Genomic DNA, 16,510 nt, shown 5'->3' on the forward strand with positions numbered 1-16,510 from the left:
CATGCTCAACATCACTAATTATTAGAGAAATGCAAATCAAAACTACAATGAGGTATCACCTCACACTGGTCAAAACAGCCATCATCCAAAAAATCTACAAACAATAAATGCTGGAGAGGGTGTGGAAAAAAGGAAACCTCCTACACCGTTGGTGGCAATGTAAATTGGTATAATGCCACCATGGAGAACAGAATGGAGGTTTCTTAAAAAACTAGAAATAAAGCTACCGTATGACCCAGCAATCCCCTCCTGGGCATATACCCAAAGAACATCATAATTCAAAAAGATACATGCACCCCAATGTTCAGAGCAGCACTATTTACAGTAGCCAAGGCATGGAAGCAACCTAAATGTCCACTGACACATGAATGGATAAAGAAGATGTGGCACATATATACAATGGAATATTAGCCATAAAAAAACGAAATAATGCCACTTGCAGCAACATGGATGGACTTATCATGATGAGTTAAGTAAGTCAGAGAAGGACAAATGTCATATGATATTGCTCATATGTAGAATCTTTAAAAAAGGTATAAATGAACTTATTTTCAAAACAAAAATAGAGTCACAGTTGTAGAAAACAATTTTCCTCAGTGGGGAAAGGGAAGGAGGGATAAATTAGGAGATTAGGATTGACATATACACACTATTATATATAAAATAGATAACTAATAAGGACCTATTATATAGCATAGGGACCTCTACTCAGTACTCCATAATGACCCATATGGGAACAGAACCTGGAAAAGAGGGATATATGTATATGTATAACTGATTTACTTTGATGTACAGCAGAAAGTAACACAACACTGTAAATCAACTATATTCCAACAAAAATTTAAAACCAAACCAAACTAAACAAAAAGTAAAGATGAGGTTAGTAACTTGCTCAAGATTATACAGGTGACATTTCAACCCAGGCAGCCTGACTCTAGCGCCCTTTCACTCTTAACCATTACAGCTAAATCCCGGAGCTCAAAAGGCCCTCAGGGGCACAAAAGAAAAATGTGTCTCTTGTTCATGTTGTGCTCAATCCTGAAAAGTCAGAAGGAAGATTCTCTGGTTTCATGGCAGCATTCAGTGCCTTCCACAATCTAACAAGAACTCTTTTTCTATCTTATCATTCACTCTCCCATCTCAACTCCTCAATCTAGCCAAACGTTGTTACCTTCTCGAAATGCTCTTCTTCCTGAGTGTCTTCATCTTCCTGTGTTTACAAACCTTAATGATCATATAAGGCCCACATCAAATCCTGTCTCATCCAAACACGGACATCTTCTCCAGCCATATTCATTGGGAGTGACTTCTCTGGACTCCTACAGCCATGGTGGTCCATACCAGTAGTTTGGTATCATCACTCACTGCTTTGTAGGGCTCTCTTCTTGTGTGCTTTTTCTCACCTCTGTTCTAAAATTTAACCCCTTCAAAATAAGGTCTAATGACAGTACGCATTTCAGACACACTCTGTTGATTATGAAAGGAATACAACCATCAAATGTACCCAAGGCAGCAGCCTTTATTGAGAGGACATCCTTGGACTGATAGAATAAAGCAGAGGAACACATAAATACAAGTATCAAAACAGGCTTTTCTAAAATTGCCTTGAACAATTATCACAGGCTTGGAAAGATACACAGCAAACATGTTTTATTGATCAAGTTCTCTGTTTCCTCTAATAATTTCTAACACACATATTTCCAATTTGCTCGTGATTTCTTTAAAAAATTTTGTAAAATATATTTCAATTTATTTTTCTCTTAATATCATCCATAAAACATCATCTTCTGCTGTGCTAGACGAGAAAGAATCTTGGCCACTTTTTTCTTGACATCACTTCTCAGATTTTACTGAATTAAAATGCGGAATTTTATTTCAATTCCATTGTTACTTTATGTACCTTATTTCAAGAATTCTTTCTCAACATTTGCACTAAACTTTGTAATCCTATGAACAATTGAGAGGATTTATAGTGCCCTCTGTTGAGTTTATTATTCAGAATATTTGTGGGAGTTGGGGAGGAGCTGTAACTAAGTAACTTTTTTTCAGAAAGTTGAAGTGGGTGGTATACTTTCTGAGTCCAATATGTACTATTATGGAATAATGATGACTAATTTTGATACTGTCACCATCCTATGAAGAGAAAGTTTCCAGAGAAGAGGCCACACCAGTTTTCAAGCCTTAAGTCTTTTTTTTTCTTTATTGGAATATAATTGCTTTACAATGTTGTGTTAGTTTCCACTGTACAACAAAGTGAATCAGCTACACGTCTACATATATCCCCTCCCTCTTGGACCTCCCTCCCATCCCCCCCCAGAAATGGTGTTGCTTAGGGAGGGACGGGAAGGGCGGTGGGAAATGTAAAGGGAGATACAGGTCAGAGATCTGTTTCCCGTTTCCAAGCACTGGTTTCCTATGACTCAGAGAAGAAATAGAGATTCCATTATTTTACGGGCACTTACAGAACGCTTTGCTTCTATAATTCCCTTCCCAGCTTAAGTTTGCAGAAAGCCTGCCATGGCCGCCTCAAGCCTGGAAGGGTTCTGGGCAAAAGTAACAAGTGCTATTTTTCTTGAGCCTAGAAAAGGTTCACCCAGAAACTCCCAACAGGCAACTTACTGCTGCAATGGTTTTGAATTAGTTTACCCACTTACGGTGTTCCAGATTTGGGTCTTTTGGGTAGATGGATTGAAATTTGCAACCAGTATACTGATGTAGTGTGTATAAACAAGTTTTGGCCATAAAGATTCTTCTCATTGTTTTTGTCTCGAAAACAGGTAATAAAATAGGAGGAAAAAGTTTTAATCCAAGAAATGTTAAAATATCAAATAAAAATATTAAAGACAGGCTGTGGAAGGTCACAGATAGGTCTACGACAAGGCAGAACTAGGACACAAATCCTGCATTCTACTAATTGTACCTTGTAGCCCATGGACCTGAGAATAAATGTGGGGCCCTGAAAATGTGTTTCTGAATTTATCTATAACAGGATTGAGAATATATTGGTTTCGTCTATTCCTCAATGAAAATGGACTTATGTTTTTCAAAGAATAGGACAGGTTGGATACTTTTTAAAATGTTTTGGCCAAATGTTTCTCTGTCATTCTTTAAACTAGAGAATTTACCTCTTAAAAGAACTTACTTCCATGTAAGTCCCCCCCAACTTTTTCTCCCAAATTAAGGAATGACCAGCTCAATTCAATAGATAAAAGCTTGAAGCCTCTCAAGAGGCAAACGAAGAGAAATCGTTACATTAAGCCACACTGAATGCTGTTGAGTATTAAGATTATTTAAGAATGTGTAGGAACCACCCCTCTGATGTGTAAGATAAATGTTAATGGTTTTCTAACTACAGAATAAGATGCACCAGTCATCCCCACATCCTGAACTACAATGAAACACAGGTCCCAATTAATCTTTGTTACATGCTAAGAACAAAAACAAATGTCCCAGGGTCAACAACTAGGCTGCCTTCATCTGTCATGGAAAACCATTTAACCTTGTCAGCACTTTTTACTACAGGGGCTTACTAATCAGTTTAATTACCAAAGTGGTTACTACAAAGCCAATTACATCTGAGTTCTAGCCAGCTCTTCTGCTATCAACGGAATCAAACAAGCTTTGCTAATACTGGTGTATTCTTGTTCAGTCAAGCTACTTTCGGCAAAATGATGTAAGGTTGTGGTTTCTACTCAGTCTGTTGGCTTTTAAGTCACTCTTGATGGAGTTGAAATATTTTGTACACTAGGCTCAACTTGGATGTCCCTTCACTCTCCCTTTACCTAGCTTTTTCTTACTGTACTTATTTTTAGAAATTATACTATTGTATAATAGTATTTTACAAGAACATATAGTGCTTTTTTGATCAGTTCCCCCATGAGAATGAAAGCTCTGTGAGGGCACGGGCTTTGTTTTCTTGATTCTATCTGTTGTACCGATAACTGTTCTCAGCATGTAGAAGGTGTTCAATGAATACATGATAAATAAACAAAGCTCAGAGACCGGTTTGCCAAAATGGGTGGCCAATAGAAATGTTCAACAGCATCTATGTACTGTAATCATACTTGGTGACAACAGGTTCACAAAACCACTTATTCAAGTGATACATGATTTAATAGATAACCACTTTGTCAACTTAAAGAAAAAACATGTAACATAAGGGTTGCGAGTTTTAAGTTTTACTCAGGACTTTATTGAGGACGATAGCCCAGGAGACAGCCACTCAACTAGCTCAAAGGAAACTGCCCCGAAGAGGCAGGGGACTGGCCCATTTATATATGACTTTTGGTGAGGGAATACATGCAGTCTAGCACACACCTTGGTAAAAGATTGCTGCTAATAGCAAAGAACAGATATCTCAAGTTCATGACTTTAGTGCTTTCTTATGTATGGAAAGATGCAAGTATCTGGGTTCATTAGAATTCTTCCTGAAATATACATCTAACTGCCTAAGGGGTCTGCTTGTCCAAAGCATGGCGTGCCTCATCTTGTTTTTCATCCTGAATTCCTCTCTGGGTGCACTGTCTGTCAGCCACTGCACTGTGTTACCACTCAACCTAGTAGGATGAGGGATGAGCAACGCTCTTCGATCTTCTTTGCTCACAACTTACTTAAGTGATTTAAGTTTTTAGATATAAAAAAATGGACTGGAAATTGATATTTTACTGTGCTTCTGGTCCTTGGTAATCTATTAGTGTATCAAAATTCTCTGTACCATTATCTAGGAATGCTATAGAATAGATTCTGGAATTGCATTCACAAGACACAGGTGGCTAGTGTGGAATGACTTTGAAGGGTCAACATTAAGGTTGTACAGCCTGTTTCAATTCTCTCTAGACTCCTAATGCAGTTTACTAAATGCAGATCTCTGTAATGCTGGGTATTTCTCTCTCTCTCGCTCACACACACACACAGAAGCAATTTTCTCTCTGCAAAGAGAAAGACAAATAGAAAGGCTCCCATTTCCCTTCTTTTCCCACCCCTTGGGGCCCCAAAGAAACAGACTCTCCCAGGCTTAGATGCGTTATTCTCAGACCTACCCAGTGACTAGATGTGCACAGCTCTCTGTGGGTACTGGTGCAGCTGTGCTGAGCCTCCCTTCCCAGCCCTGGGAGAACCAATAGAGACCAACCGGGCTTGAGAACGTCACCATGACAAGATTGCTGGTGGCATGACAGATGCAACTTCACCCATGGTAAATGCATTGTGTTGAGAGAAACCTACTGTGTGTGTGTGCGTGTGTGTGTGTGTGTGTGTGTGTGTGTGTGTCCTCCTCTTGCTCCCGCCCCTCCCTCAGAGTCCCTCACAGCCACTCCACCTGCACTGCCCCCTGTACCATCAGAAAGGGGGAGGGCTTACCTCTCATTGACTTGCTTCCCATCTGGACCCCAGACAGAGGTGAAGGGGTCTCACTACATTTGACTTAACCTGATTTTACTTAGAGAGACAAGGTTAGTAAATTCAAATATCTTTCTAGCTGGGTGTTGTTGAGTGGTTATCTTCTGAATCATGAGCACCTTCACCATCTAAACTAAACAAACATTAGTATGGTAACGGTTTCTTCTTCAGAGGGAGAAAATCTATCTTAGGAGGAAATTCTATTTTAGGCACAGGTTGAACTCGGCTTCAACTAATTTATTCCAATCTCCAACAATTAGGTCAAAACAAACTGAACTCTTAAGAAACAGTCACACAAAGGCATGCATCACCAGCGTTCACTTGTGAAAACAAGAGTATACTAAAGCCAGGCCACGTGCTGGAACAAAGACTCAGATTTTGGAATGGCTGTGTCATCAGCGATACACCACGACAGGCAACCACCAAATCTTGTCCTCAGGACACATCCTCAATAGCAGTGGCTCTCAACTGGGGTCAGTTGGGCAATGTCTGCAGACATTTCTGTTGTCAAAACGGGGGGAGGGGCCAACTGGCACCTGGCAGGTAGAGGCCAGCCAATGATGCTGAACATCCTCCAATGCACTGAAGGGAACCAGAATGTGTCACCCCCAGATATGCCACTTTGGCATAAGGATTATTTTGAGCTAAAAACAACAGAACCGGCAGAGGCAAGAAACGCGTTTTAACCTCCCCTTAACTGCCTAAAAATAAAGTCTAAATGTCCCCATTTGTAAAGGAAATTTACATTTATAAAGGAAATTTCCATTCGTAAGTATGTCTCTGTACCAGGAGAAGAGCAACACCTGGAGACAACTCTTATCATGGAAGAAACTATTATCTACACAAGACAACACTAATTTACCAAGTATCTCCTCCCCTCCCCTTCCTAGAACTTGCCTCCCCCAGCCGAGAAGCCCCAAACTCCCTTTTCTTTGTTTATTCTAAGATGGTATATAAACCTCGATCATCTGGCCACTTCCTAAAGTCTCATTTCTTTGTGAAGTTTCTGTGCAGATGTACGTAATTAAACTGGTTTTATTTTTTTGTCGTTAATCTGTCTTTTCTCAGTTTGATTTGCAAGCCCCAACCACTGAACCTAGGAGGGTACAGGAAAAAAAGTTTTTCCTCCCCACAGCACAGGACAATCTCCCACAACAAAGACTTACCCGGCCCCAAATGTGAAGCATGCCAAGGTTGAGAAACCCTGCTCTACACTGACAGAAATCTAAAGCCACCAAAAGTCACCAAGGTGTTTGGGAGCTTAGTAGTTTCAGTGAAGTCAAACCAATTCTCCTTTATGGCTGTGAGTCTTGAATATAATACTAAGAACTTTAATATTTCAAACTGTGTTTAATAAAATGACTTTGCAGGATCAAACAGAGGGGTTTTCTTCCTATGTCCATCCACCAGTCACAGAATTAGGAGTGCTATACCACTGCTCTGCTGGTAGGATCCGTGTTTTGGTTAAAACTAACACGGAAGAAGAAATCGTGAAAGGTTCACTAAATCACAATGCCAGTGACAGGAGTGTTAAGGGTGTTACAAAATTAGGGGACAGAAAACTTTTTGAGTAAAGAGGTAGTAGGTGGTCTGTAGGGTCAGATTAATGCCAATGTGAGACAGAGGAGGACCCTCCTGGATACAATGCCTTTCCATGTCCCCCATTTCATGTTTGTAGGAAGTAGGCTTCATTCAGCCTCCTAGATCTTCCCTGAGTTCCAAAGGGCAGATTCAAACAGTTGCTAATCTAACAAGGGAAGGAATGAAGAAACTAAGGGTGAGCAACCAAGAAACGTTAGTGCAGCGATTAAATCGGGGTCCTGGCTCCTTCTCAAGGAATCTACGTAACAATATCTTCTGTAGGAACTAAGGCCCCCCATCCAAATGGAGGATGGTAACTTCAGGCTGAGCACAAGATTCTTGGCGCCTGCCCTGTTCCCTCACCAATAGCCAATCAGAAGAAAATCTGCACACACTGGAAGAAAACAAAGACTCTGACCCCCTCCCCAAATGATTCTCCCTTTAAAAACTTTCATGGTTGAGCAGAATCTTTGGAGTTCGTTTTTGGACACACGAGTCCGCCATCTCCGCAGGTTGCCAGCCTCCTGAATGAAGCAGCCTTTTCATTCCAACCAACACTTGTCTCTGGAGTGTTGGCTTTCAGGTGGCCAGCGGCCGGACCCGAGTTTGGTAACAAACAGGCTTGATGAGGAGCAGGTATAGCTGCAAGTCCCGAGACTGTCCTCCCGTGAGGAGTGGGCTGGAAGTACCTGCCTGCCTCCAGCCCCAGTGCTGCTCCTACTGTGTGGTTACGGGAAAGTCTCAAACCTTCTCTATAAAATGAGGAGCGGGCCTGTGCCCTGAGGGACCCCCTCCAGCTCTGTCCATTCAGCGTTTCCTCACCACCTGCTTGGGCACACAAGGAGTCAGACAACTCTCGAACAGGATGCCAGTGAGGTATATTTATTGATCTGCAGCAGTATTTGGTAAAGGAAATAAAGAACAAAAGGAACACACGCAGGTTTGCATAAATGGGAAAACCTTTAATTTGAAATCACGCATTCAACAAACATTTATTTACTGAGCATCTCCTCTGAATAAGGTATACAAAATTCCACATTTTCTTTAAAAAGAATGCTTTTAAACGAGCCTGAGACGTTCTCTGGACGTTTTTGTCCTAAGATTTGCAGCAGCTAACATCCAATTCCTCCAGCGAAGCCCCTAGCTGCATTCCACACAGGACAGACAGGTCTCCACTCGCTCCAGCTCCAGGTGGTGCTGACACTGCGCATATCTGAATATTCCTCTTGGTGGGAAATGGAGACATAAATTCTATTCTTATCTCTCAACCTGCTACTGTGACTTTCTTCACAGCCTTGGTTTTTCAAAGATTCAGAGTTAACTCTTCTCTTAGAGAATATATGCAAGCAAGTAAACTCAAAACTGTAATGCCCTGTTCTCAATTCTGTAGCCGGGTTCTTGTCTCTGTAACTGCTGCCCACTGGGCTGACAGCTGGCTGCCGGTGCACCCCACGCTGCGGAGAGGAATGTGTCGGCTCCCGCGGTTACATCTTCAGAAAGGCCACCTGGAAGAGGAAGAAAAACCCACAGTGCTTTCCTTATATAATGTGACGAAATGGCTGAGTGCACATCAAAACTGAGCCAGGTGAGTCTGGCTGGTAAGGATGCTTGCTGGACGGGCCAGATATTGCCATTTTACAGCAGGAGCCAGTTGGTCCTTTTTTAACGAACCATACAGTAATTAAAATAATTCACATGCACTTTAAAGGAAAAAAATTAAAGTTTAAGTTGACACTAAAGTTTTATTGCCGTGAAGTAATCCAGTTCTCTTGCCCATTGGTTCAAACGACTGCTTTGGATCTTCCGTGAGCAGGATTCCAAATCCTCAAGACTCCTGGGCAATTCCAGGTTCCCTTTACGATTAGTAATTACACCAGTCTCTCTTTGGGTCGTGCCAATGCTTTTAATCACATTATATTTATTGGGCTTCTCAGCAGCAATTTATCTTAAAACCTGGTTGTTTTAAAACATTTTAATTCATACAGGCTTAGGTACAGAATATTTTCAGGCTATCTAATAAAGCCCAGATCAGACGCATCGAATTTCTCCATAGTTTTAGCTAAAGGAGAAACAAACATAATAAAGTCAATCATAAACTAGAAAGTTCTAGTTCAGGGGTGGTGATAAATTGGGGAGGGTGCCAGCATCAGGAAGACAGTGGAACGCAGGTTAGAGATAAAGATGGAGAAACACGGGACGGTTGGGAAGCTCATCCCAGGCCTTTTTCGGGGGAAAGAATGAGCAACAGAAGTGAAACATTCTACTCTTGGACATTTGTTACTTAAGTCCCCAAATGCAGTTGAAGGCAGCATGTATTTAATGGTCCCTGTTAAGGGGAAAGGAGAAGGGAAGAGTCGTGCAGGGCAGAAGGCATCTGCTTTATGTTGAGTAATTCAGAAGGATGCTGCTCTTCATACAAGGCTGGTAAGAAAGGCTCCTGCTGAGTTTCCATATCAACTTCCTGCTGAGTTTCTACATCAAGTTCTGCAATGAGGACAAAGTTGAAGGAGCAGGCAAAGAAGAGAGGTTAAGATTCCTAAACAAAATGTAAACATGGAGTGGGGAGGAGACAAGATAGCAGAGTAGAAGGACGTGAGCTCACCCCTTCTTATGGAAAATGTGAACATGGACAATTGACGCAAACCTCAAGGGCTGACTGTGAAGAGTAAATGAGATAACGGTCATGAAGATACTCGGGTTTCTCTCCCTGGCCTCTCAACTGATAGATACTAGGAGCCATGAACATTCTGATGAGCTGGGTCCTGTAGGGATGATCATAGAATCCCAGGGAAGGGGATTTAGGGGTCGCCGAGTCTGACTTCTGGTTCACTGTGGTTAGTATCCCTGTCAGGACATCCTGCTTCTTCAAGAACAGTTTACAGGGAGCTTCCCAAGAAGCCAATGCCAGTGATGATCTCAGAGACACAAAGACGATGGATAAAAACCAGTTATCTCTTTTTTTTAATTCTGAAAACTGTTGTGTCATGGAGTGTTCCAACCAGGAACTACTTAGAATAACGGATGATGATAAATGTCATCATAAAAATGGTTAAGAATTTTGGCTCTGGAACCATACAGATCAGTGGTTCTCTACTTGGGACGATTTTGCCCACCAGGGGACATGTGGTAGTGTCTGGAGATTTTTCTTTTTTTGCTGTGGCATGCAGGATCTTAGTTCCCCAACCAGGTGTTGAACCCACGCCCCCTGCAGTGGAAGCCTGAAGTCGCAACCACTGGACCACCAGGGAAATCCCTGGAGAAATTTTTGGCTGGCACAACTTGGGGGATGCTAATGGCATCTAGTGGGTAGAGAGGTAGGGATGTTGCTAAACATCCAGTTATGCGCAGGACAGATTCCCATAAGAAAGAATTATCAGCCTCAAAATGTTCATAGTGCCAGTGATGAAAAATGCCGAAATTTAGAATTAGATCTCTCCCTGACCTTCAACAAGCTTGTTAATAACCTCTCTCAGCCTTGTAACAGGACATACCTGAAACTTGTAAAACACTTTCCTATTTTGACTCTTTTCATCCTTAGCATATTCTTGTGATTTAGGTAAAAGTAGGCATTTGAAACTTTGTTTCACAAATGAAGAAACAGAAGCTCAGAAAAATTAACTGACTTGCTCAGGATACAAGGCTAGTAAGTGGCAATGATGGGTTTAGGAAGAGATTTTGCTTTCTAATCCATGCTTTTTCCCCAGTAAGTTTACAGATAGATGCTCGAGATAAAATTGCACAGGTTGGGGGACTTTTGATCCTCATTATCGTCTCAAATAGTAAAGACTTTCTTTTGCATGCCTGTGGATATGGACACAAGATGGGGACAACTACATATGAGGCTGAGCTCGCTAAAACAGATAATGCAAAACGGAGCCCCCATTATAGAACAAAAAATATTTAATTTGACCTAATACATCTTTTTTTCTTCTTCTTTCGTTTTTATAGTGCCGCCTGCCAAGGACACTGTGTTTTGCAGGACTTAATAACAAGAAACTGCAATCATCCTTGGGAACAGGTACTGTACAATGCATTTTAGCTTCTTTTTATTTAAACCACTGTGAGTTAACATATTTCAAATGCTGCTTTTGTGTTCCCTAGCTTTTATCCATGACAAGAAAAATTGCTTTCCTTAACTGCCATTTATTTTAAGAGAGGATAATTTCATTTTGTTCCACTACACTGAGAAAAATCTCTGTATTTCACCTTTTTAGTTTTATTCCCCAAAGTAAAAAGTTTTAAAGCTTTGCAGAGTCTGTAAGTACAGCCACAGCTTCAGGCTCCGTTGTTACATTTCTGGAATATATAGTTACAAAAGTATAAATAATTATTGGAAACTAGGGAAGACAGGACTCTTTGGAGTTGGCTGAAAGGTCTGACTCTCCCTGTTCTCTCTTCCTGAATTTGGACACTTGGGAATGGAAAAGGGGAGAGAGAGTGAAAATGTCTAAAAATAACGTCTCTGCTTTGAGTCACCATCTAAAAACAATCTTCTTAAACCACCATAAACAGGGCTAGGCTGCTGTAATAGCTGACCAAATGTTCAGTTTATAATGCTTCTGTACAATTGCGTAAATATGTTAAACACTTCTGAATGTTCTTTTTAATCTTAGTTAACAAAATTATACTATGAAATTCTATTTCTCAACATAGAGTTGGAATTTTAATCAATAAAAAGACATGCTGTCAAGGCAGACTGCACAAGATAAAATTAACATTTAAAAAAATGCTACATAAACGCTTTGAGGTGCGCTAAATAAACAAAACAGAAAAAAACTGTAAAATACTGGAAAATGTGAGTTTCATAATGATTGTGAGCTTTAGAAAAGTCTCTTTAGACTAAGTAGCATAGCCATACACGAATGTTCCTTTGAAAGGGTACTGCAGACTTAAATATATATATATATAAATAAATACATATTTATATTTTTGTCTAGCTACAGCTCATGTTCAAAGTTATCTTCCGAAATAAATGTTATGGCATGGAAAAAAGTTTATACTTTATATTATAAAATCCAATTTCTAGGCTCAAACTTCATTTACAAAATAAAATATACAATATAAATGTAAATATAAAAATAAAAGAAAATGGCTTTTTCAAGCATGTTATTTATTTCGAGTCTTAAATAACAATGGGATACAAAATGTTTATTACCTCACTAACTCAGCATTGATCAGGCCTGTGCTGATGACGCCTGGACTCCACTCTTTGCTCTGAATAAATAGTATAAGATTTTCCTCTCTCTGGGCTGGCAGGCTGGCTTCATTCCTTCAATTCATGCAGTGATTAAGTACCATCCATGTGCCCGTGACTATCCAGTCACAGACCACAGTGAGAAGGCATTCCCTTCGGCACTAACACGCAAGTAGGGGAGACTGTCAAGTCATGAGATAATTCTAACAGTTTGAGATAAGTCTAAGAAGGACGCCTATTGCCTGCTAGCAGAACAAAAGATCATTTTTGGGTTATGAAAGGAAGTGAGATTTCTGAAGCAGTAGCCTGAACGAGGTAGTTATTACTCTAATTATGAATACTGTGTTGGCAAGGAGAGACAATAAAACCTGGCATGGCACTGAATGGGATATACTTTGTTCCCACTAAAAGATGCTGGCTTTGCTAAATGAACTACTAGCCAACAGGAAGGATGGAACAAAGGACCAAAGATGTGAGAAGCAATACAATCAGGAAGAATACCTTATCCCTCTAAAATAACAATGAGTATGTGTGCACTTACATGTGGACAGAAACACTAGACCAAGGAAACATCAGTGTAGCCTTCCAATTCAAATTCTCTAAGAGCCGTTGGAAAGTGGGGGAAAAGCAAGTAAGATCAGTGTCTTTAAAGTAATTTAAACCTTTACCTTGTATTTTATTTAGGCCATGGATGCACTAGGATAATTTACAGATCAATCAAAAGCTTATGATTTTCAGCTACGGGGAACCAGTGAAGCAAAGCACAGCTATGTTTTCTAGCAGAGGGCAGTGTGTGAAGTACAGAAGACAGAGATGTGAGTGGGATAAAGAGGACTGATGCCTCCTCTTCTCCAGATAGGGCTGAACGCATGGACAAATGCAGCAATTCAGGGGTCTTGAGCCTATTCTTCAACAAAGCAAGAAAGTTCTAGATGTAAGCTTCTCATCATCTCTTTCAGAGAAAGGAGACTGTGGAAGCATTGTTGGCATTGGATGGTGCTTTTACAACAGCACTGCAGTGAACAGGCTGTCTGATGCAGTTGTTAAAGCTCCCAGTTACATAAGGCAAACCCAGCAACCTCACTGATGATAGCAAACCCATGGGGCAAACATTATATGGCAACCGTCTTTAGGTGTTACATAAAAATATATTTCCTCAAGCACAAAACATATTTGCTAAAGGAGAGTCTATGATACCAATATGGGTGGGTGTTAAAATGTATAAGGTTAAACGATACTACCACAATAAATACCCTGTCACTCATACATCAGGAGATCCTTTTAGTTTCTCACTCCTATGGGATACGTACAGGAGGGAACGTGGCAGACAGGAACAGTGGTACCACTGCAGCTCTGGACAGGAGTGGCATTTTGAACACCACCACTGCACTGCCCGGTTGGCAACATGCCTCTTATCAAACAACTTATTCAGAAACGGAATCACCAGAGCCCAGAAATAGAGTGTTTTCTGTGGTATCAATTCATTAAAATTTTTAGCAGCAAAACCATTTTAACAAATACTACTGCAAGGAAGCCGTGCTCATTCTGATCTATCTTAATGTTGAGAAGCATGGGTGTAGAAGAAGACAATGTACTTGGGACAGCGGTACAATTAGAAATTCCAGGAGGGGACACGAACCCACGTGGAGAAAAAAACAGCTTTCCATAGCAGATAACTGGTTTCTGGCATCTGAATAGGTTTATCTCAGTGATATTTTAAATTTCCTATTTTAGTTGTAAATATTAATTTTTCTAACAGAGATGCAACCAAAGGAGAGACTAGTCTCATCCACATAAAACACTTTCCAACCTGCTGTCAAGGATGGAAGAGGGACTAGCTTGGGAGGCTGTGGATCCCACAGTTAACAGTGGAAAAGCTCCGTGGAAACACAACACAGGCAGTGATAAGATGCTGTAATGAGCGGTCCTGGGGCCGGGACTATTCAGCTGCATGAGTGCAGAATTCTGTCAGGTAAGAACGGCGCAAAGTGACCTCCCACACTTTTTAGGGAAAGGGCTAAGGAAGGTCCTAGCTGCCTCTGTAAACTGTCCTGGACGATTTTCTCTCCTACCTGAAGAGCCTTAGTTGTGTTGGCTAGTATTTAACAAGTTCTTTAGTGATTAAAACTTAGAGAAACCAAGAATTGTATTGCTCATTGTAATTTTCATTTTCATAACTGATCTGTAAATATATTAGTTACAGACAAAATTAGAAAACATAGAAACGCACAGAAAGAGGAAAATAAAATTTTTGCAACTTCATTATTCAGAGATAACTATTATTAACCTCTTGGATATATCTTTTTAGATTTATTTTCTGTGTATAACTGCACATTTCTGTATGTGCTGTTTTGTAATATGTCGCTTCATTTTGGCCTAAAAATGTATTGTGGTAATCTTCCCATTGACAGTGAATGTTCTTCTATGAGATTTTTAATGGCTGCATTATATTCCAGTGTATATCTATATCACTTAAAAAAAAAAAAAAAAAGGACAAATGCATAACTTATTCTACCAGAAAGCAAACTTGAGGAGTCTTGCGGGGGGGGGGGGGGGGGGGGGGGGGGAGGGGGAAAGCAGGGTAGGTAGGTGAGGGGATATTACTAACTGTTGGGTCCAGAGGGCACTTTAGCATAATCTGGCCTGGATTCTCAAGCTGTCGTCTCTGGACCAGTCTCACTGGCTTCTGGCCTCACCTGGGAACCTGTAAGTCAGACACATCCTCTTGCTCCATTCTAGACCTGCTTAGCCAGAAACTCTAGGGGCAGGGCCCAGCAACTCATGTCTTGTAGGTCTGCCAGGTGATTCTGATGCTGTTAGGGTTGGAGAGCATTTATACAGCTGAGCAAACTTAAGAGAAGGCAGCTGATGTATTTACAGTGACACAGCTAATTAGAGGAAGTACTCAAACATAGGTCTTCTAACTCCTAATCCAGTGCCTTCATTTTTGGCCAGTGCAAAGTGAAGATGCCGGTCTATGCTGTCCAAAAATCCTTTAAAAAACATTTTTTCCCCCATAGAAGACAATAAAATTGTCACACAAGGGAGAAACAAATTATGTCCAGACCAATATCTTGATATGGATATAAAAGATTGAACCCAACATCTACAAAAAGATGGCTGAGTCTTTTTGTTAGCTATCTAGAGACTGAAGGGGCCAAATATCTCCAAATGACCTACTGTGTAAAGCTAGTCTATTAAGAGTTAAGTGAATAATTTTTTTTGGTAGGAGGGGTGGAAGGAGGAGCTTCTGATGTGCCCTGATGTAGTTTTCTTTTCTAAATCTACTTACTCAACACGGGTATCTTTGGCAAAATTGTTTGGTTAGTTCAGGTAAAGAAGACTGTCACAAATTTGACTTCAGAATAAGCTGGCAAAGAAAAAAATCCTCCCATACTTTGCTTGGAGTATGTCTATAAAACGGTATAGACATTCTAGAAAACTGTTTGTCAGTTTCTTTAAAAACTAAACATGTAATTACTGTATGACCCAGCATTTGCAGTCTTGGACATTTATCCCAGAGAAATGAAAACTTTATGTTCACACAAACACCTGAACATGAATGTTCGTGGCAGCCTTATTTTAATGACAAAACCTGGAATCAGCCCAGATAAATGGTTAACGGTGGTACATCCACACCACAGGTACTTACTCAGCACTAACGAGCAGCAAATTGTTGATACCTGCAACACCTTGGACGATTTCCCAGGGAGTTACGCCAAACTCAAAAGGTTACATACGGTATAGTTCCGTTCATATAACATTTCCAAAATGACAAAATTTCACAAATAGAGGACAAGGTAGTAGTTACCAGAGGTCGGGGATGCTGGGGAGGAGAGGGAGGGTGTGATTATAAAAGGGCAACAGGAGGGATCCTGGTGCTGGTAGAACTACATCCCCAGGTATACAATGACACAGAACCTCATCCACTCGCACACACGCACGCAAAGGAGTACAAACATAACTGGGGAAATCTGAGTGAGATGTGAGGACTGTACCATGTCAATACCCCGGTACCATGGTTCTGTAAAATGTTACCATTGGGGGGAACTGGGCAAAGTGTACAAGCGATCTTTCATACTTTTTCACACAACTATGAGTGACTCTACAATTATTTCACTAAAATTTTCAACTAAAAAAATGCCACAGTACTTTGCAAATGACCTTGTCTAAGCTTACTCCAATCGAGTTACCTAGAGTGTTGCTCTGAGATGCATTATTCAAAGTCTTGTTCACATTGATGTTACGGTTAATACATCACTGTGATGCCATTTTCCTTGGTGGAGTGACCTGAGTAAGCTGGTAAGTTAATTTTGGAATGAGTCCTGAAACAGATGG

At 40.6% G+C, this 16,510-nt stretch overlaps 1 protein-coding gene across 4 annotated transcripts in view; it reads right to left on the reverse strand.

Annotated features, from left to right (window-relative positions):
* Positions 1–7,919: 7,919 nt before the first annotated feature.
* UBE3D (ubiquitin protein ligase E3D) overlaps positions 7,920–16,510 on the reverse strand; it is a 143,201-nt gene continuing 134,610 nt past the window's right edge. For 2 of the 4 annotated variants that reach the window (XM_057738837.1, XM_057738833.1), the window contains exon 10: positions 7,920–9,037. In XM_057738837.1, coding sequence (XP_057594820.1) covers positions 8,966–9,037 — 72 coding nt within the window. In that variant the 3' untranslated portion in view covers positions 7,920–8,965. The remainder of the gene's footprint in view (positions 9,038–16,510) is intronic. The other 2 variants (XM_057738838.1, XM_057738835.1) reach the window with 1 other exon arrangement.

Source organism: Hippopotamus amphibius, chromosome 6, assembly GCF_030028045.1.
Source record: "Hippopotamus amphibius kiboko isolate mHipAmp2 chromosome 6, mHipAmp2.hap2, whole genome shotgun sequence".
NCBI classification, from domain to species: Eukaryota; Metazoa; Chordata; class Mammalia; order Artiodactyla; family Hippopotamidae; genus Hippopotamus; species Hippopotamus amphibius.